We start from the raw sequence: 25,479 nt of genomic DNA, 5'->3' as shown, positions 1-25,479 counted from the left end.
CCTTGTAACATTAAAGCTATTGTAACACTAGAGCTATGGTAACACTGGCCCTTGTAACACTAGAGCTACTGTAACACTGGCCATTGTAACACTAGAGCTACTGTAACACTGGCCCTTGTAACACTAGAGCTACTGTAACACTGGCCCTTGTAACATTAGAGCTACTGTAACACTGGCCCTTGTAACATTAGAGCTACTGTAACACTGACCCTTGTAACACTAGAGCTACTGTAACACTGGCCCTTGTAACATTAGACCTACTGTAACACTGACCCTTGTAACACTAGAGCTACTGTAACACTGGCCCTTGTAACACTAGAGCTACTGTAACACTGGCCCTTGTAACATTAGAGCTACTGTAACACACCCTTGTAACACTGGCTCTTGTAACACTAGCCCTTGTAACACTAGAGCTACTGTAACACTGGCCTTGTAACACTAGAGCTACTGTAACACAGGCGCTTGTTAAACTAGAACTACTGTAACACTGGCACTTGTTAAACTAGAGCTGCCGTAATACTGGCCCTTGTAACACTAGAGCTACTGTAACACAGGCTTTTGTAACACTGGCCCTTGTAACACTAGAGCTACTATAACACAGGCTTTTGTAACACTAGAGCTACTGTAACACTGGCCCTTGTAACACTAGAGCTACTGTAACACTGGCCCTTGTAACACTAGAGCTAATGTAACACTGGCCCTTGTACCACTAGAGCTACTGTAACACTGGCTCTTGTAACACTGGCCCTTGTAACACTAGAGCTACTGTAACACTAGAGCTACTGTAACACTGGCCCTTGTAACACTAGCCCTTGTAACATAAGAGCTACTGTAACACTGGCCCTTGTAACACTGACCTTTATAATACTAGAGCTACTGTAACACTGGCCCTTGTAAAACTAGAGCTACCGTAATACTGGCCCTTGTAACACTAGATCTACTGTAACACGGGCCCTAGTAACACTAGAGCTACTGTAACAGTGGCCCTTGTAACACTAGAGCTACTGTAACACTGGCCCTTGTAACACTAGATCTACTGTAACACTGGCCCTTGTAACACTAGAGCTACTGTAACACTGGCCCTTGTAACACTAGAGCTACTGTAACACTGGCCCTTGTAACACTAGAGCTACTGTAACACTGGCCCTTGTAACACTAGAGCTACTGTAACACTAGCCCTTGTAACACTAGAGCTACTGTAACACTAGCCCTTGTAACATAAGAGCTACTGTAACACTGGCTCTTGTAACACTGGCTCTTGTAACATTGACCCTTATAATACTAGAGCTACTGTAACAATGGCCCTTGTAACACTAGAGCTACTGTAACACTGGCCCTTGTAAGACTAGAGCTACTGTAACACTGGCCCTTGTAAAACTAGAGCTACCATAATACTGGCTCTTGTAACACTAGATCTACTGTAACACAGGCCCTTGTAACACTAGATCTACTGTAACACAGGCCCTTATAACACTAGAGCTACTGTAACACTGGCCCTTGTAACACTAGAGCTACTGTAACACTGGCCCTTGTAACACTAGAGCTACTGTAACACTGGCTCTTGTAACACTAGCCCTTGTAACATAAGAGCTACTGTAACACTGGCCCTTGTAACACTAGCCCTTGTAACATAAGAGCTACTGTAACACTGGCCCTTGTAACACTGGCTCTTGTAACACTGACCCTTATAATACTAGAGCTACTATAACCCATGGCCCTTGTAACACTAGAGCTAATGTAACACTGGCCCTTGTAACACTAGAGCTACTGTAACACTGGCTCTTGTAACACTAGCCCTTGTAACATAAGAGCTACTGTAACACTGGCCCTTGTAACACTAGCCCTTGTAACATAAGAGCTACTGTAACACTGGCCCTTGTAACACTGGCTCTTGTAACACTGGCTCTTGTAACACTGACCCTTATAATACTAGAGCTACTATAACCCATGGCCCTTGTAACACTAGAGCTACTGTAACACAGGCCCTTGTAACACTAGATCTACTGTAACACAAGCCCTTGTAACACTAGAGCTACTGTAACACTGGCCCTTGCAACACTAGAGCTACTGTAACACTGGCCCTTGTAACACTAGAGCTACTGTAACACTTGCCCTTGTAACACTAGAGCTACTGTAACACTGGCCCTTGTAACACTAGAGCTACTGTAACACTGGCCCTTGTAACACTAGAGCTACTGTAACACTGGCCCTTGTAACACTAGAGCTACTGTAACACAGGGGCCAGATTCAGGAAGGTACTTATGAAGGTTTTTCTTTTAGCTACAAATGTTTTCCTTCTTAGCACCTTCGTGGCGGCTACGTCGGTATTCAGGTAGCTACACTAAGTGGAAAAACCTTCGTAAGTTTGGTTCGGGATCTAAGTGTGGTTTCGACCACTCGTAGCTTTACGTAAACTGGATATAACTCAATTTTTCTCTACTACATAACACTGGGATAGATTTTAAGGTTTTGGAACATAAACAAAAGATTATAAAAATTGAATCTCGTGAAGAGGAGTCCTTCGTGTTAGTTATATATGCATTCTCTGCTTGAAACTTTGAGTAAATATGTCTTTTATGATATTAGAATTAGTTTTATAATAGCAAGATATTATACCCGTAGTTATTAAGTAAATAAACACTTGTGAACATGAAATATGAGAGAAGGTGATGAGACCTGCATGATGGGAGCATTTACTATCGTCAAATGCCCCTGTTCACCTAGTAGTAAGGGTGTACCTTAGCTATACATACCCATTTCTAATTTATTTAGTTTGGTTTTATTTTGAGATTAAATCTGGGCGAGACATAAAATAAAAATATGCTACACAAATGATGTTAGGTAAGGAGAAGGGCAAAAATGTCAAAAACTATTCATTGAATACTTAAAGCTATAATTATGACTATACGGACTATTAAAAAAGAGAGAGGGAAGTAGGGGTCCAAGACCTCTTCCTGTCACTCAACTTGGGTGTGGAACAAGTAATTGTTAAAAGAAGGCACCATGCCGGGAAGGCTATGTAGCAGTAAGGCAGTGAGGTGAGGCAGCTACTTATTTGAGAAATGCTTATTTTATTTACCTTATAAGCTGAGGCAACTTATTTTATTTGAGGAATACTCAGCTGATTCCTCTACATTTAGCATGGAACAAATTTGTGCCCAAGACCTCTTCCTGTTACACAATTTGGCTGTGTGTAACCAAACTAGAAGTGCTCTACAAATCAAGGGACCCAGAATGTGGAATGACCTCCCGAATCATGTCAAAGGCTGTACCTCTCTCAACCAGTTTAAGAGTAAAACCAAGTACTGCCTAATTAACTCCATGTAACCTAACTTATTCCCTAAATGTCAACCCATGTCTTGCTATTTTTTAAACAATGCTGTTTACCAATGTGTACAATTGCTGATTTCTGCTATGTTACCCCCCCTTTTTTATTTTTCATTCCTTCTTTCAACACAATTTATACCTAATCCCGATTACTATTAAGTTTTAGTCGAAGTGTTTTCCCCCCACGCCTTGCCCGAAATGCTATGAGTATTAGCGGCTTTAGGTATTGTATGTACTAGCTGTCTATAAATCCAACATTATATTTGTAAATCAACTATATGTACTTTTCCTGAATAAAATTTATTTATTATTTATTTATTAATCAGTAAGTGTTAAAAGAAGGCACCAAGCTGGGAAGGCTATGTAGCACCATTGTGTGTAACAATAAACCTATTTTTTTTTAACAAATAATGCACCTGTATGGTAAAACAAATCCTGTCAGCTGTAAAAATATTGATGCAGTTATTTAAATAAAAAAATATAATGAAAATATTACTGGTTTATTTTAATCCTATCTTTTGTACTGTACAATATATCCAAGGAAGTGAAAAATTGAGACATGATGCACAATTTAATGAATGATTCAAAAATGATTAGCATAGATTAACAGTTCAAAAGAAATATGACTATTACATATCAACATGAGATCTTAATGGTCCATGGTTAGCATGATTTAATAAGGATAATACAGTACTGTATTTGTAATAATACAAACTATAATTTAAAATCTTTATTACTGATTTTTTTTTTTTTATTAAAAAGATTAGGTATACACAGCAATGTGCTGTTACCCTATTCTGTATGAAGGACCACACAGTGTAGATCAAAAACCAGCTACAAGCTCATTCAACATCCTCACCTCACAGGATGGCCAGTCATACATGTAATCAGGAGAGAACAAAATACTTAAGGCTGATCTATTAGCCTCCACTGGCAAAATCTGGGTGCAGCACAAGAATATCTTCCAATATTCCTGAGTGTATGAAGTAATTGCAGAGCTCAAAGTACCCTGTACCATTTGGTATGAAGTCACTGATAACAGGGCAATCACAGCTATAGTGTTGGAGAGTATGTTCTCTCAAGTAGGACTGAAAACATGTTTTTTTTTTTTCCACCAAGAGGGCTATAAACCCATGGAACTGCCTACCCGCTGAAGCCGTAAATGCCAAATTCCAGCTAAAAAATATCATTAAGGCAATTGACGGGCCCTTTAACAAGCCGCCTGGCTTTCTGTCCTCGTCGAGGCCACTAGATAGTTATTGGCCCTTGGATAAATTCAGTAAATACTGTATATACAATACTTGTCAGCGCATCTTCCGAGCAACAAGGACAGCTACGCCTGGCTGTAGAAGTTGAAAAAACATTGTTTTACTTCGAAATATACTAATTTTATAAGAAAATTTGACGTAAATAGGAGGCAGTAGAGCTCCGATAAGCCAGCGCTAAATCTTCAATATGAAGAATGTTGCTGCTCTCTGATTGGCCAAACGAAACACAGTAGTGACCTCTATCGGCACGCAGGTGAACCAACAAATTTCTTCCTAAGTGGATGTACGTGAATTGCACCTAAGCATCTCTTAGGGCATACTTAGGAACCTTCGTAGCAAACCTACTTACGAAGAAATACATAGAGCCTTGTGAATCTAGGTCCTGGCCCTTGTAAAACTAGAGCTACTGTAATACTGGCCCTTGTAACACTAGATCTGTAACACTGACTATTGTAACACTAGAACTACTGTAACCCTGGAGCTGCTGTAATACTGGCTACTGTAACACTGGTTATTGTAGCATTAGCTACTGTAACACTGGCTATGGTAACATGTGCTACTGTAGCCCTGGATATTGTAACACCAGCTACTGTAATATTGGGTGCTGTAACACTAGAGCTACTATAATAATGGAGCTACTGTAATACTGGCTATTGTAACAGCTACTGTAACACTTAGGGAGCTGGTGGCTGACTGGACAGCACTCGTGATCCTGTGGTCGTGGGTTCAATTTCCGGCACCGGTAAGAAACAATGGGCAAGGTTTCTTTCACCCGGATGCCCCTATTACCTAGCAGTAAATAGGTACCCTGGAGTTAGTCAGCTGTCATGGCTGCTCCTGGGGTGTGTGTGTGAGGTGTGGAAAAAACATAAACATAAATAAATAGTAGTTAGTAACAGTTGATTGACAGTTGAGAGGCAGGCCGAAAGAGTAGAGCTCATCCCCTGCAAGCACAACTAGGTGAACTAGGTGAATACTGGCTATTGTAATGAGTTACTTTAACACGAGGTATTGTATCACTGGCTACTGTAACATTAGTGATGTAACACTTAGAGCTACTATAACACTGGCAACTTCTAAAGGTCAGATGTAACACAAACAAGGAGCAACGGTTTCATGCTCAACAAGCCACAATGTAGGACTGAGAACAGGAAATGCTTTTTCACCCACAAGGTTATAAACCCTTGGAACTGCCTACCTGCCGAAGCAGTTAATACGAAAACCCTGTTCAATTTTAAAGTACAGTTGGGAAAGATCATAAAGGCAAATGGGGGGAGGGGGGACCTTCGACAAGCTACCGGCTTCCTGTCCTCGTCTAGGCTACTAGTGTGTTAGTGGCCCTCAAGTAAATTCGGGTAAACACTAGGAGTACTGTCACTCACTTTTCTGCTGTAACATGAGGGTTTACTACATTACTGGCTACTGTAACATTAGGGTTTACTATATTACTGGCTGCTGTAACATTAGGGTTTACTGTATTACTGATGGTTGTAACATTATGGGTACTGTATCACTGGCTGCTGTAACATTATGGGTACTATATCACTGGCTGCTGTAACATTATGGGTACTATATCACTGGCTGCTGTAACATTATGGGTACTGTATCACTGGCTGCTGTAACATTATGGGTACTATATCACTGGCTGCTGGAACACAAATGGTACTGTAACACTAGGGGTACTGTATTACTGGCTGCTGTAACACTAGGGGTACTGTATTACTGGCTGCTGTAACACTAGGGGTACTGTATTACTGGCTGCTGTAACACTAGGGGTACTGTATCACTGGCTGCTGTAACACTAGGGGTACTGTATCACTGGCTGCTGTAACACTAGGGGTACTGTATCACTGGCTGCTGTAACACTAGGGGTACTGTATCACTGGCTGCTGTAACACTAGGGGTACTGTATCACTGGCTGCTGTAACACTAGGGGTACTGTATCACTGGCTGCTGTAACACTAGGGGTATTGTATCACTTTTTTCTTTTCTTTATTATAAAGCAACAAATATTTACAATAAAAGTAAGGACATATACACAGAACACTACACCAAACACATGGTACAACATCAACAGCCAAACACCATACCAATACAAGCCAATTCACACTAAACAAAACTGAAACATACCACAGAAAATATACACACACCAAGGACACACAAGCACACGCAACATGAAACAGGGAAACAGAATTACGTTATAGGAAACTAAGAGGCATGGCAAAAACAACCGGTATTATACAAGGAAATAATACACATACTAGCGAAAAATAAACACACACAAAGGCCACTCAACAAAAAACCGAGGCCCTCCATTCACCTGAACTGCAGAGGTCTCGAACCACAGACCCCACGCGTGTGAGGCCGTAGCACTATCAATACAGTAATAATAATTGTCAGTAATTCCTCGGGGCTTCAGTAGTAGTCAGGGAAAGTTGAAAATTTCAGTATGCAGCAGGAGGCAGCTTTTGAAAACTTGCCATTTTAAGATTGCTCATTGCCTAGTTGATAGTGCTACGGCCTCACACATATGGGGCCCGCAGCCCGAGACCCATACAGTCCAGGTGAATGGAATGTTTATTTCCACGGAAGTGTGGATGGCAGTTTATAAAACTGAGGCCATTACCACCACCAACACAATAAAAATGAAACAGGATGATACATAACACCTCCAACAAGGGCAATGGAGGGAAAGCCCGCAATCTCAAACAAGCATACAACCACACCCAAACTGAAACAAATTATAGGGGATCACAGGTCACAGGAAAGGCCAGATACTAGATCTAATTGATGAACACAAGAAAAACAGACTGCAGTATATCCAGCACACAACACATTTCACAGACCATCATCACAAGCACAGAAGGGAGACACTTGCGGTCCTTACTATAAGAAGAGATCCTTGAAGTGGTCGGATTGGGGTGGGGAGGGTCTACTGTCGGGTAATCCCCCTAAGGTGGCATATCACTTGCCCTGCACTAAAACCATCATCATGGTCAACAAGCCTCAATTTTGGTCTACGGGCACCGGACGGGCCACAGGCAGAAACCGGCAAAGGAGCCACCCTACCCCGCACCTGCCCTTCCACATCCACTGCTTCATCCACCCCATCCTCACCCTCCATAGGCTCTAAAGTGTCCTTACCACCAAGGGACTGCAATCTGGCAGTGCCCATCCGGTGCTCTATAGGATCCACACCACCAAGGGACTGTGACCTAGCAGTGCCCTTCCTATGCTTCTGTTTAGGAACCATCCCAACCGTACACGACGTATCCTAGAGGTGTCTTGGGGGGGACACATACCCTCCATAGGCAAGGCAGCCTGAGATACCACCAGAGAAGAGGGGGGGGGGACCTCCTCACCCAGCAGCCCCAGATGCAGGTCAGGCACACCATACCCACACCCCAGGGCAGAAGGTGTCTACCCCAGGGAAGCTTTCCCCCCCCCTTCATCACAGACAGCACACCGTGGACCTCCTCCACCAGCTCGATGCTCGACTACATCCCCACACACTGGCAGTCTGGCGGCTCTGTATACAGAGCACACCACCACTTCCTCGCTCACAGCCGGGACCTTCACACACACACAGGCCCATCATCCGTGAGACTGGGCGGCAGAACAACACCCCCAGCTTCCACCTCCATCTGCGCATCCTGGGTTGGAAGAGTGGGGAAAATCATCCTACCTAAATATATTCACTCGGTCAGCCGCGACCACTGTGCATGCAGCTGCCAGGTGACCCTGCTGACCACAATGAAAACATATGTGGAGGCTTGACCTCTATACAGACAGCATAGCGTAAACCCCATCAGGGATAGCGAAGAAGGGACACTATGCTCCAGGGACATCATCAAAGTCTGGGTACCATTAAGGGGAATTCCAACTTAAAACTAGAAGATAGAAGAAAAAGAGGCGATATGATCACTACGTACAAAATAGTAACAGGAATCAATAAAATTGATAGGGAAGAATTCCCGAGACCCGGAACTTCAAGAACAAGAGGTCATATATTTAAACTAACGAAACAAAGCTGCCGGAGAAATATAAGAAAATTCACTTTTGTAAACAGAGTGGTAGACGGTTGGAACGTCTAAGGGTGGAGAGGGTTAGGTAAGAGGGTAGTGGAGGCCAAAACCATCAGTAATTTCAAAGCGTTATATGACAAAGAATGCTGGGAAGAAGGGACACCACAAGCATAGCTCACATCCTGTAACTACACTTAAGTAATTACTTAGGTAATTACTAGGGCACGATATGCTAGAAGTATTGTAACCTGTGGCTATGATATAAGAGTTGTACCCGCAATGGGGTGACCAGATATCTTCCAAAGCCAACAGAAGGATATGTCAATGATGGCCCACTCCATGAAAAATGGATGGAAACAACAGAGACTGTCCATGACAATATTGGTCACGCCTCACGCATGAACTGTGCTGAGAACCAAACCCTGAGAACCCAGGAGCAGAGTTTCTCTAATTCGGCTCCAAAGAGGGAAGGACAGACAGGAAACTAAAACTCTCATTATGTTTTCCCATATACCAAATAATTGCCCGAGGTCTCTAGTATTGAATGACATCCACATAAAATCGGTGGGACTTTTGAATATTACAGGGTGCATCTAGTCTCCCACAGGTGATTGATGTACAGGCACCTATTGTTTGAGGGTGACATTAGCAATTAAAGTTTTAAAGTGTGTAATGAGTTTGGAAGTTCTGCACATTACAATTTTAAGCATATCATATAATGGCTTGTAGCTTCAAGCTACAATTCTTGTTTCAGGTCATTGTCTGGTAAGCTTGGTTTCAGGCTAAAGTTTGCATGTTTGAGTAACAACTTTCCGAAGGCAGAATCTGGCTTATTGTAAATTAACCTGCCAAAACTTAACCTAATCAGCCTGTCTTTGTATATACTTGTCAGCTGAACATGGCCTGTTGTGTCTAGTATATGATCAATCTATTTCTGTATACCATACCATACTGTATTCTGTTATACACAGGTACATAATTATTCCAAAGTAATCAGAGTATCTTAATACTCTGATGCTAAATAGTCTTCCAAGCTTGGCAACTTTATACTAGTTATTCAAAATTTTGATCCATTAATTTAAGCAATGTGATCCTAAGTAAACATTACTTTCCAGAACGTGCCTTGGTTGTATGTCGTGGCAAGAATATTTTACCAAGATGAAGGTCAACATGAAGCTGCTGCCTATTAAGGCACACTACTTCTTGATTTTTGCAGGTGAGTTGTATATGTGGTACGATGCACTGAGCACACATTTCTTAATTAAGAATCGTTATCCCCTTGAAACCTTGAAAATATAATACTGAAACTTTTGATTTCTTATTTTGATAATTATCATATTTTTGTGTGTTTTTGCTTCAGCCCCTTGAACAGCTCATAATTCTTCCATCATCATCATCAACTGATGTGTTCAGCTTTATTAATGATTTCACACCATGTTTTATGTCTTATATTGTTACTTCATACTGCTTTTCCTTATTGTATTCACATAGAATCTTCAAGCATAATACTGCACAGAAAAAATATAATATACAGTATCTTCTTGAGGTTATCTTGAGATGATTTCGGGGCTTTTAGTGTCCCCGCGGCCCGGTCCTCGACCAGGCCTCCACCTCCAGGAAGCAGCCCGTAACAGCTGACTAACTCCCAGGTACCTATTTACTGCTAGGTAACAGGGGCATTCAGGGTGAAAGAAACTTTGCCCATTTGTTTCTGCCTCGTGCGGGAATCGAACCCGCGCCACAGAATTACGAGTCCTGCGCGCTATCCACCAGGCTACGAGGCCCTTGTATTGAATACGCCCAGTACTGTATACTCTTGGGATATAATAATCTTGGGAAGGTGTGCACTTGTATGAGAGGGTGCACATGTTAAGGAAATGTGTTTACTTAAGAAGCAAGCTTTTTTTCTTAATTAAATCCTTTGCTGCATTAGTTACAATCGTGTGACTGATAAAAAGTAGTTTGCAGTGGTAAATCAGGTTTATCCCCATGTGATTTGAAAAATAGATTCTAAAACACAAATTTTGACCAGAAATCTGTTTCTCAGAGCTAGAATTTGGGTCCAGTAGGTGTTGCCGTCTGTTGACATGAAATGGAAACATTATGCCATGAAGTAGTGTATCTAAAAATCCAGCGTATAACATAATGAAACGCCTCTTTCTGGGTGAACTGCAGTGGCTCCTTAAAGCTATCTCACAGAGATGATTCCCAATTACTAGAGTGTATCAGCCATAGAGTTCAGTACTGTACTCACAGATGAGTACTGGCATGCCCTTTTTTTAATCCCAAAGGGACTGGTTAGGTTTTGTGGTTGGACATTACCACTGCAATGTCTTCCCTTTTGGGAAGGGAAGATTTCCCCCCACCCCACAAGGTGGGCTGTGGTCCCTGTCACTTTGGAGCTGGTTACTTCTTGTAGTTCATCTGCTGGGTTCTAGGGGGGGTTTGCACTCTGTGCTGTTCATGTTCTGGGAATGTCCAACATCCTGGCTGACAGACTGTCCCAGTTAATTCCTGCCGAATGAATTGCGTCTACCTCTTATGCAGCGGTGTTTTTCAACTGCGAGGCCCTGGCGGTGGGTGCCTTTCGACTGGACTGGTTGAGTTGGGGGTTCCTGTCCCTCTTCTCCTGGTCCAGCTGTTGCTCCGGGTGCTGGCGCTGATGGAGTTCTACTGGGTAAAGGTGGTCCTTCTGGCTTCTTGATCGGCCCAGCCTTGGTTTCGGGTGCTGCTTGCTCATTTCTGACAAGGGCATTTTTTCTGCGGCTCAGTCTTTTCAGTGTTGGGCTGGTGACGTACTTCGCCGGTTTGACCTTGTCCTCTACTTCGTGTCAGATTTTGACGCTTGGGGTTCCACCATCTCTTTGGTGATCAGGTGGCTGGTTAATGGTGGCTCGCCTGCAGTCCTCTCGATGTCAGTTTATCCTGGCTTGGCGTGGCTTCCTTTATTTTATCCTTTAAAATAAAAACTCCCTGTTGTGGGAGTTCTGTGGCAGTTGTGAGGCTGCAGTCTCGTTTCTAACCATGCAGTTGTCTATTTTTGTTTCGCTGACTTTCTGGGTACATTCCCTGGTGGTGGCAGTCATGAATAACTTTAAATGTAAGGTGTTCATAGTGCCACCACTCTGTGTGCTTCTATGAGTGGGGCCAGGTTCTGTCTCGTGGTCCCCAGTAGGCCAATAAGAACTCCGTGACTGATGGCATCTAGTAGTATGGTACTAAATCAGTGAAATGGCTTCGGGAAGTCACCAGGGTTCACCCAGAAGTTGGCATTTCATTACATTCAGTGCTGGTTTCTTTGTACCACGACTAGCATAATTCATATTTCTACAGACAAACTCCTGCCATTTACTTGCATACTCCCTACCATTTACCTGGCTACTTCTGCTGTTTACTCCAAAATGATGAGTATAACTTATTAACCTGAATAGGAATTCAGGTTAAAACATCAAGAACTTGAAAGCAAATTCATTTGCACTACAGGAATTCAAATTACCAAGCTCTTACCATTCACATTGTCATTCTATGGGAATGGCACTCACATTCTACTGTATTATATATAATATACTGATTACTTACAAGACAGTCAATTGTTGTTATTTTAATGTGTATCCTTGTTTACCACCCAGGCACAGCTCCCATCCTGCCTTTCTTACCAGTTTACGCTCGACAACAGGGAATCTCCCCGGCTGGCATCGGACTAATGTACACTGTTCTACCCTTTGTTGGACTCATTGTTAAGACAGCATCCGGAGCGCTCTCAGATTGGTTAAGGATTCATCGTAGTATGTTTTTGTCTTCTATTGTCATATGTGCACTTGGATTTTTCAGGTAGGTTGAAAGACATATATGGTAGTACTTTACAGTACTGTATTTAATTTATCCTTCTCTGGTTTCTCTAAATCCATCACATTCCCCCTAAAACACCCGTTCTCTTACCTCCCTTCCCTCTCCCCACCCCTTCTCACTTCCCTTCCCTCTCCCCATCCCTTCTCATTTCCTTTCCCTCTCCCCACCCCTTCTCACTTTCCTTCCCTCTCCCCAGACCTTCTCACTTTCCTTCCCTCTCCCCAGACCTTCTTACTTTCCTTTACTTCCATTTCAATCTCCCTTCCCCTCCCCATCTCTTTTATTTCCCTTCACCACCCTTTCTCTCTCCTCTACCATCCCTTTTCTCACTCTTTCTCCTTAGTTCTCCTCTCATCTCTCCTCCCCGTCAGCTCGCTGCTCATCCCCTCTAGCCTCCCTTCTTCTCCCCGCCCCTTATCCCTTTGCCTCCCATCCCCACCTCGACACCCCTTTACCACCACTTCCCCTTTCACTATTTCTCGCCCACTCTTGTCATCCCTTCCATCTGCTCCCCATCCCCCCTTCTCTCTTCCCTTCCATATCCTCCCCACCCCTTATCTCTTCCCTTCCATATCCTCCCCACCCCTTCTCTCTTCCCTTCCATATCCTCCCCACCCCTTCTCTTCCCTTCCATATCCTCCCCACCCCCTTCTCTCTTCCCTTCTATCTCCTCCCCACCTCTTCTTCTTCTCCCTTTCCATCTCCTCCCCATCCCTTCTCTTCTTTCACTTCCTTTCTCCTCCTTTCCATCTCCTCCCCATCCTTACTATTCCCCTCCTTTCCGTCTCCTCCCCACCCCTTCTCTTCCCATCCATCTCCTCCCCACCCCTTCTCTTCCTTTCCATCTCCTCCCCACCCCTTCCCTTCCATCTCCTCCCCACCCCTTCTCTTCCCTTCATCTCCTCCCCACCCCTTCCCTTCCCTTCCCTTCCATCTCCTCCCCACCCCTTCTCTTCCCTTCCATCTCCTCCCCACCCCTTCTCTTCCCTTCCATCTCCTCCTCACCCTTTCTCTTCTCGAACGTTTCTTTCCATCTCTCCACACCATCTCTTCCATTTTTTTCCTCACATCTCCTCTGCATCCATTATCTCCTCTTCAATCCCCACCTATTCTCTTCCTTTCATTTCCCTGTCTCATCTCCATTTCTCTCCCCTCGCATTTCCTCCCCCACACCTTTCAACCCGTTTACACCCCTTGTTTCAATTCCCCACTTCTTTCACTTCCATTTTTTCCCTCATTTCCCCACCTCATTTCTTTATTCCATCTCCCCATACTTCTCACCCCCTCTACCCTTTCCTTCCCATCTGCTTATATTATTTCCCTTCCCTTCCTTTGCTACCCCCTTCTCTCATTCAAACCCCTCTCCTGCCCACCCCCACCCATCCTGGTAGACAAGGAGTCGGCTCGGGTCTGGTGTATGTACATAAGGCATGGCTTAACCAGTGTTTAGCTACGGGGAGCTGCTGCAGCTCCCCCCACCATAACACATTTCAATGCATTCAGCACTTGATTTAAGAATATTTAATAATGTAGTTTGCATATACTGTACTGTAAAATGTGCCTGGCATAGGGAACAATTGATATTATCCTCTCTCAACTACAAATCTATACTATAAGAAAGAATGTACGTCTCGGCCAACTTTGCAGGGAAAATGGTCAGGGCAGGCTCAAGTTAAATGCTTTAAGAAATATTGGCATTTATTTAACTCATCAAATGTGCACGTCATTCACGAACAATCACCCCATTTCTGACCCCACTGCACAAGTCAGTGAGGTTTGATTTAAAGAACCACCATGGAAAAAGTTGTGGGCACCCCTCCTGGGTGTGAGGGTCTCTATTGAGAGGGCGACTGTATGTAGCACATGCTGCAGCAGCTTCCGGCACCGCTATGCTGCAGCGGCTCCCGGCACCACCATGCTGCAGCAGCTCCCGGCACCACCATGCTGCAGCAGCTCCCGGCACCACCATGCTGCAGCGGCTCCCGGCACCACCATGTTGCAGCAGCTCCCGGCACCACCATGTTGCAGCAGCTCCCGGCACCACCATGCTGCAGCGGCTCCCGGCACCACCATGCTGCAGCGGCTCCCAGCACCACCATGCTGCAGCAGCTCTCAGCACCACAATGGTGCAGCAGCTCCCGGCACCACCATGCTGCAGCAGCTCCCGGCACCACCATGCTGCAGCGGCTCCCGGCACCACCATGCTGCAGCGGCTCCCAGCACCACCATGCTGCAGCAGTTCCCGGCACCACCATGCAGCTTGTACCCACAGCATTACTTAAAATTGAAGAAATAAATAAAAGCTGCATTTATTTTGCCATGATGTTGTCATAGAAGATCCTGACTATGAAAAAGACTAAGTACAACGTTCATTTATAAGGGAAGACAATGCTGGATATGACAACCTGTCCTGTTACAAATTACAGTACGTCTGAATTTGGCCGTTTGCCCGTATGGCCGAAAATGGACGTAATTTGAATTTTTTTTTTCTCTCCAAAACAGTAAGTTAAGGGTCTTTAACTTAAGGGTTAGGTAGGGTAGGAAATTCTCCTAAAGTTTCAAAACGTCATGGAAAAACATTAATTAAAAGTTTCCTCTCCTAACCTTTCCAAGTAAGCCGGAGGACTCAGATTAAGTATCCACTCGATTTAACGGCCTACATAACGAACCCAAAGGTCTTCTCGTGGCTCTGCCTCTTTCAGCAGTTTGGTCCAGCCCAGTACGAGGCTGGTTCGTTCTTCTCCTCGAGTCTTCGCATCGCGTTTCTGACTCGAGTTTCTCATCGCTTGTTTGGGGCACAGATGGCTTTGTTGTTGGTCTCCCACCTGCGTGCTTCGTCTTTGCAACAGTATGAAGTTTCCTGGCAGTCCTTCCAGTTTTCCTATCACTGCGTAGGCGTACTTCGGTCTCTGATAGGGTTGTCTTGTCCTTCCTTTCGTGGTTGTTCCAGAACAGTCATCTGATGCTGCATACAGTCGCCTCGTATAGTGCGGAGCTAGCGGAGCCGCTTCGGCTTGCATTCAATGTTGATGTTACTTCTGCCCCGTTCTGCAAGCTGTCTTGTGCGTTCTTTCGCCCCCGGCCTGCTCCGGCGCCTCCTGAGCCGTCCTAGTCCTTGGACCGGGTGCTCTCTTGTTTCTCTTCTCGGTTTGTGGTGGCACCTTTGGTTCAGGTTTGTTTCTCCAAGGCTCTTTTCCTGTTGGCGTTGGCCTTTGGGGGTCAGGTTGGGGACCTTCATGCTCTTCTCCGGCGCAGAGGCTTCTGCTCCTTTGGTTCTCCTGGTGGTCATTTTTTTCGCTTGCAGTTGTCTCCTTCTTTCAGGAGTAGAATGAGTCTGCTGCTTTCCGGAGGGGGTCCTTGGGTTGTTGATGCTTGGTTGGTCAGGCTGGTGGTGCATCATGTGTTGTGTTCGGTTGCAGCTCTCTGCTGTTCGCTGCACCTCTTGGCTTCTGTGGCCGTGGGGCGTTTTGGATTGCCCGAGTTCCTTCCATTTATACTAACTCTGTCTTGGAAATCACAGATTTACATTACAGTATTCATAATTTATTAAAATAATTAACATATACGCAAAGTGCATAAAACGATTAGAAGAGATGATAGATGATAACCCAGGTGTGGGTTATCATGTTCCTTCCTTCCTGTTCCGGGGTTTGAGTCTCCCGGGTCATCTGTTTGGTCCTTCGGTTTGCCGGTTGTCTTGTTTTTGAGTTAAGGCACGTGGCATCCGCCTCCTGGGTCCTTCCCTCTTTACCTTATCTTTGGAGAGGTAGCTCCCCCGGAAAACCAGCGTTGAATGAAATGAAACAGCATTTTCTGGGTGAGACCCGGAGGCCCCTCGGCATCCCTCCCTCCCTCCCTCCCTCCAGTAGGTGGTGTTTTCGCGTGTTTTTCACATCCAGCCTAAGAACTGCCTGCTGGATTGTCAGCACAGGGGGGTCTGGGGCTCCCCCTTTCCCCTCCCGGGAAGGAGGGGGTGGTTGCGCAGACGGCGGCGTGGTGATGTGATGATGTCATGCTAGATTGCTGCCAGAAAGTTATACATATCCATTCAGCCTGGATAGCTCTGGGGAGCCTCCGGGTCTTGCCCAGAAAATGGGGTTTCATTACATTCAACGCTGGTTTTTTTACGCTGGTTTATAACCATTTGTATGGTGATCAGATGACTTTGTTGATGGTGTCCCACCTGAGAAGTTCGTCTCTGCGACAGCATGAACTTTCCTGGCATTTTTTCTGCCATTTTCTCTCTCTTCGTAGGTTGTTTTCTATTTCGGATCGGGTTGTCTTGTCATTTCTGTCTTGACTTTTTCCAGGACTGTCATTTGATGCCTAATACTGTCGCTTAGCATTGTACAGTGCTGGCAGAGCCGGCAGCTTGCATTTCGAGAGGATGTCTCTTCTGCCCCATTCAATAAGCTTTCTTGGGATTTGTTTCACATCTGGCCTGCTCATGCACTGCCTGAGCCATCCTGGTCCTTGGACAGGGTGCTTTCCTATCTTTCCTCTCCTCGGTTTGGGGTGGCCCCTTTGGTTCAAGATTGTTTTTCCAAGGCACTCTTTTTGTTGGCACTGGCCTCTGGGGGGTCGAGTCGGGGAGCTGCATGCTCTCCTCCGGCTCAGGGGTTTCTGCTCCTTCGGTCCTAGTTGTTCAGTTGCAGCTTTCTCCTTTTCTGGCGAAGAACGAGGCGGCTGCTTTCCAGATGGGTTCTTGGGTCATTGATACTTGGTTGGTCAGGCCGGGGGTGCATCATGTGTTGTGTCCAGTTGAGGCTCTGTGCCGTTATCTGCTCGCTTCAGCTTCGTAGGCTAGGGATGCACTTTAAGTTGATCCAGTTTCCCTCGTTCCCTGTTCCAGGGCTCGGGTCTCCCAGGTCATCCACATGGTTATCAAGTCTAGCCAACCTGCAGTGTATCCTCCTGCCCATGACATTAGGAAGTTTGCTGCATTGGCTTTCGTCTTTGGCAACATGACCTGGGCAGATATTTAGGCACTGGGATTTTGGAGGTCGAACAGGGTCCTGGCCACCCGTTATTTGGTTAATGTTCCTGCACATGGGCATTCCTGTGTTGCTTTGGGTCGCAGGTAGCAGTCAGTTGTCTCGACTTTACGTCGAGGAGTTTGTGGCGGCCGCCTTCCAGGAAAGTCCCTCTTTTCCTTATCTTTGGTTATGTAGCTCCAGGGAGCTGAAGGGGTTACCCACAGAAAACCAGCGTTGAATGTAATGAAATGCTATTTTCTGGGCGAGCCCCAGAGGTTCCCTGGCAACCCTCCCTCCCTCTGGTCGGCGATTTTTCGCCTTGTTTGATGCTTAGCCTCTGAACTAGAGTGCTGGGTAGCCGGTGTAGGGAGGGGAGGGCTGTGCGGATAAGCAGCATGGCAGCGGAGTGTAACGTTGGCTTGTTTGCTTGTTTCCTTGGGATTGGAGGGAGTTCTACCTCTCTTTTCGGTTTTAAGTTGTCATTTTCTTACCATGTGGGGTTTGTTTTGTTATGCCTACCTTTCTGGGTGCCTAACCCCAGTCGATGGCAGATAAGGAAAACCACCAACCATTGAAAAAACCCCAGGGCCATTGCTCCTTGCAATGACCCAGGCCCCTCTGGGGCCTGACGGCTGAGTGGACAGTGCTAGGGATTTGTAGTCCTAAGGTTCCAGGTTCGATTCCCAGTGGAGGTGGAAACAAATTGGCACAGTTTCTTTCACCCTGATGTCCCTGTTCACCTAGCAGTAAATATGTACCTGGGAGTTAAACAGCTGTTACAGGCTGCTTCCTAGGAGTGTGTTACAAAGAGCAGGCCTGGTCGAGGACTGGGCAGCGGGGACGTTAAGCTCCGAAATCATCTGAAGATAACCTCTAAGGGGGCCAGGTTCTGGCTAGTGGTCCCCGGTAGGTCGAACACCATAGACTAATGCCTCGGTCTAATATATCACACATTAGCCCAATAGCTCCATGGAGCCTTCAAGGCTCGCCCAGAAAATAGCGTTTCATTACATTCAACACTGGTTTTTTCATTTAACATCTCCAGGATGATTGCTGCTGCTACTACCAGACATGGTCTTGGGAAAAAATTATCAAAGTTACTATGAAAACAAAAAATGATTTAAGAAAAATGTTTCACTATTGGTGCAGCACTATGGTATAATGTGAGGGTCGAGTGCACATGGTGTGGACGGGTCCACTTGTGGCAGGCAGGCACGTTATATAAGTTGTCAGGTGGAAAAAACCAGCATTGAATGTAATGAAACCCCATTTTCTGGGTGAGTCCTGGAAGCTCCCCAGAGCTATCCAGGCTGATATGTATCTCTTTAGAATATGGTATCAGTCAATGTGGGTGGAGTTCTAGGCCTACCGGGGACCATGAGCCAGAACCTGGCCCCCCCTCAGAGAGGCATGAGTAGCACTCGTGTCCAGAAAGGCACCCAGAAAGATAGGTGCTCCAAAACAATCCCCTGTTCTGATTAAAAACAATGAAAATAGACAAATGAGTGGACAGAACTCCCCAACTGAAAACGAACATAACGTCCCACGAGCCGCGCTGCATGTCTGCGCAGCTCCCCTCTCCCCGGGTGGGGGAAGGGGGAGCCCTAGACCTCCGTGCCGGCAATCCACACCCCAGTTCACTAAGGCTGGATATTAAAGTACGCAAAAAAAACACTGACCGGAGGGAGGGAGAGTTGCCGGGGAGCCCTCAGGACTCGCCCAGAAAATGGCATTTCATTACATTCAATGCTGGTTTTCTGGGGGGGAGCCCCTATGGCTCCCCGGAGCTACTTCACCAAAGACGAAAAAGGAAAGGGACCTACCCGGGAGACGGTCGATGCTCACATCTCAACTCAAAATCGAGACAACAGGCTGCAACCGCCGACCCAAAGCAACACAGGCCCAACTAGGCCCAGGGAGACGAAGACGAAGCATGCAGGTGGGTCACCATCAACGAAGCCACCTGATCACCAAACAGATGGTAAGAGACTCAAGTCAAAATTACCAGACTGGAAGACTTGAGGAGAAGACCGAACCAGCCCCATTACACACCAGACCGATCAGTTGAAAGAGACGGAGCCGTGGGAAAACCCTTGGGCTTAGACATCGAGCAAGCAGCGCCCGAAACCAAGGTGGGCAAGGAACCAGAAGGAAAGTCCGCCAGGGACTTCCCCTCCCCCCCCTCTGCTAGTAATAAATACGTGCCAATACATTAGTTTTATATGATACTTTTCTGCTTGAGTCTAATTACTTTGTATTCCAGATATGATAATTATTAAATTACGGGCATTGTTAGTTGATAATACAGTATTTGTAAAATGTGGGCTACAGTATTGATTTTATCTTACAGCATCTACTTCACCCCAGCTGTGCCGCAGAACCCAAACCATAATTTAGCTCACGTTAAATTTCACTGCAATGATTCCACGTCTGTCTTCAAATACTGTTTTTCCAAAAATAAATGTGGCCAGAATGATTTTCTTAATAACATCTCTGACAATTATACAACAACCTGTCAGGTGAGGAAATTACTCAAATTGTTACTTACCATGTTTTTGGCTTTCTCAAGCAATGCAAAAGTTTCCTCTACCATCTTTTATCCTCCATCTCTACTTCCTCTTCTTCTCCTCTCCTTTTCTGTTTTCTCTTCTAACATAAGAATAGTGGAAGCTGCAGAAGGCCAATTAACTTATACAAGACAGCTCCTATTTATATCCACCTAAACTCGTTCGTATATATGTATCCTACAGTTGAAACAATCCAATGATCCCACATCTATTATGCTACCTGGTAATTGGTTTCATAAGTTAACAACCTAGTTCCCAAAACAGTATCTTCTCAGATATCTGAATCTGAACTTCTCCAATTTGTATCCATTTGTTTCAAGTTCTGTTTTGTATTGATATTGAGATATATATGTGTATATATATGTGTGTGTGTGTGTGTGTATATATATATATATATATATATATATATATATATATATATATATATATATATATATATATATATATATATATATATATATGTATGTATATATGTCGTACCTAGTAGCCAGAACGCACTTCTCGGCCTACTATGCAAGGCCCGATTTGCCTAATAAGCCAAGTTTTCCAGAATTAATATATTTTCTCAAATTTTTTTCTGTTGAAATGATAAAGCTACCCATTTCATTATGTATGAGGTCAATTTTTTTTTTTATTGGAGTTAAAATTAACGTAGATATATGACCGAACCTAACCAACCCTACCTAACCTATCTTTATAGGTTAGGTTAGGTTAGGTAGCCGAAAAAGTTAGGTTAGGTTAGGTTAGGTAGGTTAGGTAGTCGAAAAACAATTAATTCATGAAAACTTGGCTTATTAGGCAAATCGGGCCTTGCATAGTAGGCTGAGAAGTGCGTTCTGGCTACTAGGTACGACATATATATATATATATATATATATATATATATATTTTATTAAATATGACCGAAAAAGTAAGATTAATAATTCTAACACGAATTTTCTCAATCTTTCGTACATTATGCTTCACTGTTGGAGGTAAATCAAAAATCACTTCTCCAAAATTCATTTTTATTTCTAGTCTGACGCGACACGGGCGCGTTTCGTAAAACTTATTACATTTTCAAAGACTTCACAAATACACAACTGATTAGAACTTGCGTTTCCCTGATTTTATATCTACATTTGAGTGAGGTGGGAAGGGTGATGTGGCATTACATTTGAGTAAGGTGGGAAGGATGATGTGGCATTAGAGGATATTAATAGGGTATTAAAAGTATCAACACAAGACAGAACACGAAACAATGGATATTGAATAGAAGTGTTTGTAGAAAGCCTATTGGTCCATATTTCTTGATGCTTCTATATTGGAGCGGAGTCTTGAGGTGGGTAGAATATAGTTGTGCAATAATTGGCTGTTGATAGCTGGTGTTGACTTCTTGATGTGTAGTGCCTCGCAAACGTCGAGCCGCCTGCTATCGCTGTATCTATCGATGATTTCTGTGTTGTTTACTAGGATTTCTCTGGCGATGGTTTGGTTATGGGAAGAGATTATATGTTCCTTAATGGAGCCCTGTTGTTTATGCATCGTTAAACGCCTAGAAAGAGATGTTGTTGTCTTGCCTATATACTGGGTTTTTTGGAGCTTACAGTCCCCAAGTGGGCATTTGAAGGCATAGACGACGTTAGTCTCTTTTAAAGCGTTCTGTTTCGTGTCTGGAGAGTTTCTCATGAGTAGGCTGGCCGTTTTTCTGGTTTTATAGTAAATCGTCAGTTGTATCCTCTGATTTTTGTCTGTAGGGATAACGTTTCTATTAACAATATCTTTCAGGACCCTTTCCTCTGTTTTATGAGCTGTGGAAAAGAAGTTCCTGTAAAATAGTCTAATAGGGGGTATAGGTGTTGTGTTAGTTGTCTCTTCGGAGGTTGCATGGCTTTTCACTTTCCTTCTTATGATGTCTTCGATGAAACCATTGGAGAAGCCGTTATTGACTAGAACCTGCCTTACCCTACAGAGTTCTTCGTCGACTTGCTTCCATTCTGAGCTGTGGCTGAGAGCACGGTCGACGTATGCGTTAACAACACTCCTCTTGTACCTGTCAGGGCAGTCGCTGTTGGCATTTAGGCACATTCCTATGTTTGTTTCCTTTGTGTAGACTGCAGTGTGGAAACCTCCGCCCTTTTCCATGACTGTTACATCTAGAAAAGGCAGCTTCCCATCCTTTTCCGTCTCGTAAGTGAAACGCAGCACGGAACTCTGCTCAAATGCCTCCTTCAGCTCCTGCAGATGTCTGACATCAGGTACCTGTGTAAAAATGTCGTCAACATACCTGCAGTATATGGCCGGTTTCAAGTTCATGTCGACTAAGACTTTTTGCTCGATGGTACCCATGTAGAAGTTTGCAAACAGGACACCTAGGGGAGAACCCATAGCGACCCCATCTACTTGCTTATACATGTGCCCATCCGGGCTCAAGAAGGGTGCCTCTTTAGTACAAGCTTGGAGTAGTTTCCTCAGAATACTTTCTGGCATGTCAAGAATTCTGGTATTCTGAGGAAACTACTCCAAGCTTGTACTAAAGAGGCACCCTTCTTGAGCCCGGATGGGCACATGTATAAGCAAGTAGATGGGGTCGCTATGGGTTCTCCCCTAGGTGTCCTGTTTGCAAACTTCTACATGGGTACCATCGAGCAAAAAGTCTTAGTCGACATGAACTTGAAACCGGCCATATACTGCAGGTATGTTGACGACATTTTTACACAGGTACCTGATGTCAGACATCTGCAGGAGCTGAAGGAGGCATTTGAGCAGAGTTCCGTGCTGCGTTTCACTTACGAGACGGAAAAGGATGGGAAGCTGCCTTTTCTAGATGTAACAGTCATGGAAAAGGGCGGAGGTTTCCACACTGCAGTCTACACAAAGGAAACAAACATAGGAATGTGCCTAAATGCCAACAGCGACTGCCCTGACAGGTACAAGAGGAGTGTTGTTAACGCATACGTCGACCGTGCTCTCAGCCACAGCTCAGAATGGAAGCAAGTCGACGAAGAACTCTGTAGGGTAAGGCAGGTTCTAGTCAATAACGGCTTCTCCAATGGTTTCATCGAAGACATCATAAGAAGGAAAGTGAAAAGCCATGCAACCTCCGAAGAGACAACTAACACAACACCTATACCCCCTATTAGACTATTTTACAGGAACTTCTTTTCCACAGCTCATAAAACAGAGGAAAGGGTCCTGAAAGATATTGTTAATAGAAACGTTATCCCTACAGACAAAAATCAGAGGATACAACTGACGATTTACTATAAAACCAGAAAAACGGCCAGCCTACTCATGAGAAACTCTCCAGACACGAAACAGAACGCTTTAAAAGAGACTAACGTCGTCTATGCCTTCAAATGCCCACTTGGGGACTGTAAGCTCCAAAAAACCCAGTATATAGGCAAGACAACAACATCTCTTTCTAGGCGTTTAACGATGCATAAACAACAGGGCTCCATTAAGGAACATATAATCTCTTCCCATAACCAAACCATCGCCAGAGAAATCCTAGTAAACAACACAGAAATCATCGATAGATACAGCGATAGCAGGCGGCTCGACGTTTGCGAGGCACTACACATCAAGAAGTCAACACCAGCTATCAACAGCCAATTATTGCACAACTATATTCTACCCACCTCAAGACTCCGCTCCAATATAGAAGCATCAAGAAATATGGACCAATAGGCTTTCTACAAACACTTCTATTCAATATCCATTGTTTCGTGTTCTGTCTTGTGTTGATACTTTTAATACCCTATTAATATCCTCTAATGCCACATCATCCTTCCCACCTTACTCAAATGTAATGCCACATCACCCTTCCCACCTCACTCAAATGTAGATATAAAATCAGGGAAACGCAAGTTCTAATCAGTTGTGTATTTGTGAAGTCTTTGAAAATGTAATAAGTTTTACGAAACGCGCCCGTGTCGCGTCAGACTAGAAATAAAAATGAATTTTGGAGAAGTGATTTTTGATTTACCTCCAACAGTGAAGCATAATGTACGAAAGATTGAGAAAATTCGTGTTAGAATTATTAATCTTACTTTTTCGGTCATATTTAATAAAATATGTCTACAGGAAAGACTGCTACCAAAATATACTAATATATATATATATATATATATATATATATATATATATATATGTCGTACCTAGTAGCCAGAACGCACTTCTCAGCCTACTATTCAAGGCTCGATTTGCCTAATAAGCCAAGTTTTCATGAAATAGTTGTTTTTCGACTACCTAACCTACCTAACCTAACCTAACCTAACTTTTTCGGCTACCTAACCGAACCTAACCTATAGAGATAGGTTAGGTTAGGTTAGGTAGGGTTGGTTAGGTTCGTTCATATATCTACGTTAATTTTAACTCCAATAAAAAAAAATTGACCTCATACATAATGAAATGGGTAGCTTTATCATTTCATTAGAAAAAAATTAGAGAAAGTATATTAATTCAGGAAAACTTGGCTTATTAGGCAAATTGGGCCTTGTATAGTAGGCTGAGAAGTGCGTTCTGGCTACTAGGTACGACATATATATATATATATATATATATATATATATATATATATATATATATGTATGTATGTATGTATGTATGTATGTATGTATGTATGTATGTATGTTGTTGAAGATGATCGAAAAGGTAAGATTAATAATTCTAACGCGAATTTTCTCAATATGGCTTTGTTTCTCTTCACTGTCGAGGGTAATTGAAATATCAATTCTCCATAATTAAATTTGATTCATGGTCTGACGCCTGAACGCATTTCGTAATTCTTATTACATTTTCAAAGACTTGGTTTACATGTATGTTGCTGTTGTTTCAGATTTAGCTACTCGGAACGAAGTGTCCATGTAGCACGGGCTATGGTGAGCCCGTAATTGAGTTCAGTTATTTGCGATAACCTTGTTTCTGTGATATTTGGGTCCAAGTTTAAAATGGAGGAGGGGATTCCTCCTTTTTCCCTGTTTATTTATCGCTTCTGTTTTAGTGCACTGGTTTTAGTCTTACTTTATTAACATTATCTTGGAGGCGGCTGTAGATGCAGAATGCTCACTAGTGAGTCCCATTCCTCAACGGTTTTTCTATTCATTGTAGTCACGGTGGAATGTGCATCTAATGCAGCTGCTGTCGTTGGATTAATGTTGAGTTTGATGGGCAGGCCTTCAGTAGCTTCATATTCCAGTAAGTAGTGCAATAGTGGCGCCTCTGCTTCTGTTTCACAGATGTGACACTCTTTAACTATTGGGTTCATTACCTCCCAGCAGCACTTGTAACCAAGTCTGAGTCTGTGTATGGCTACTGCAATGTCTGGATATCTTTTTGCCAGGCTTGAAAGAGGAGTAACCAGTGGCTTGTTCGTACCATATCGCAGTGGATCTTCTTTCTGCTACTTTGGCTCTGTGACGACTTTTGATAGTTGAGAATATTTTCTTCTTGATTTGCTCCTTAATCTGTGAGAAACTTGGAGGTA

General features: G+C 43.9%; 2 protein-coding genes across 2 annotated transcripts in view; one reads left to right on the top strand and one right to left on the bottom strand.

Moving 5' to 3' along the window:
* The window catches only part of Sugb (Sugar baby), a 94,712-nt gene that overhangs the window by 996 nt on the left and 68,237 nt on the right, over nt 1–25,479 (top strand). The window contains exons 3-5 of the mRNA XM_045740790.2: nt 9,736–9,836; nt 12,250–12,451; nt 19,796–19,964. Coding sequence (XP_045596746.1) covers nt 9,752–9,836; nt 12,250–12,451; nt 19,796–19,964 — 456 coding nt within the window. The 5' untranslated portion in view covers nt 9,736–9,751. The remainder of the gene's footprint in view (nt 1–9,735; nt 9,837–12,249; nt 12,452–19,795; nt 19,965–25,479) is intronic.
* LOC123757091 (cartilage acidic protein 1) overlaps nt 1–25,479 on the bottom strand; it is a 293,121-nt gene that overhangs the window by 224,463 nt on the left and 43,179 nt on the right. The gene's annotated exons all lie outside the window — the stretch shown is intronic.

Source organism: Procambarus clarkii, chromosome 13, assembly GCF_040958095.1.
Source record: "Procambarus clarkii isolate CNS0578487 chromosome 13, FALCON_Pclarkii_2.0, whole genome shotgun sequence".
In the NCBI taxonomy this organism is placed as follows: Eukaryota; Metazoa; Arthropoda; class Malacostraca; order Decapoda; family Cambaridae; genus Procambarus; species Procambarus clarkii.
This window is presented reverse-complemented; position numbering and strand designations above follow the sequence as displayed.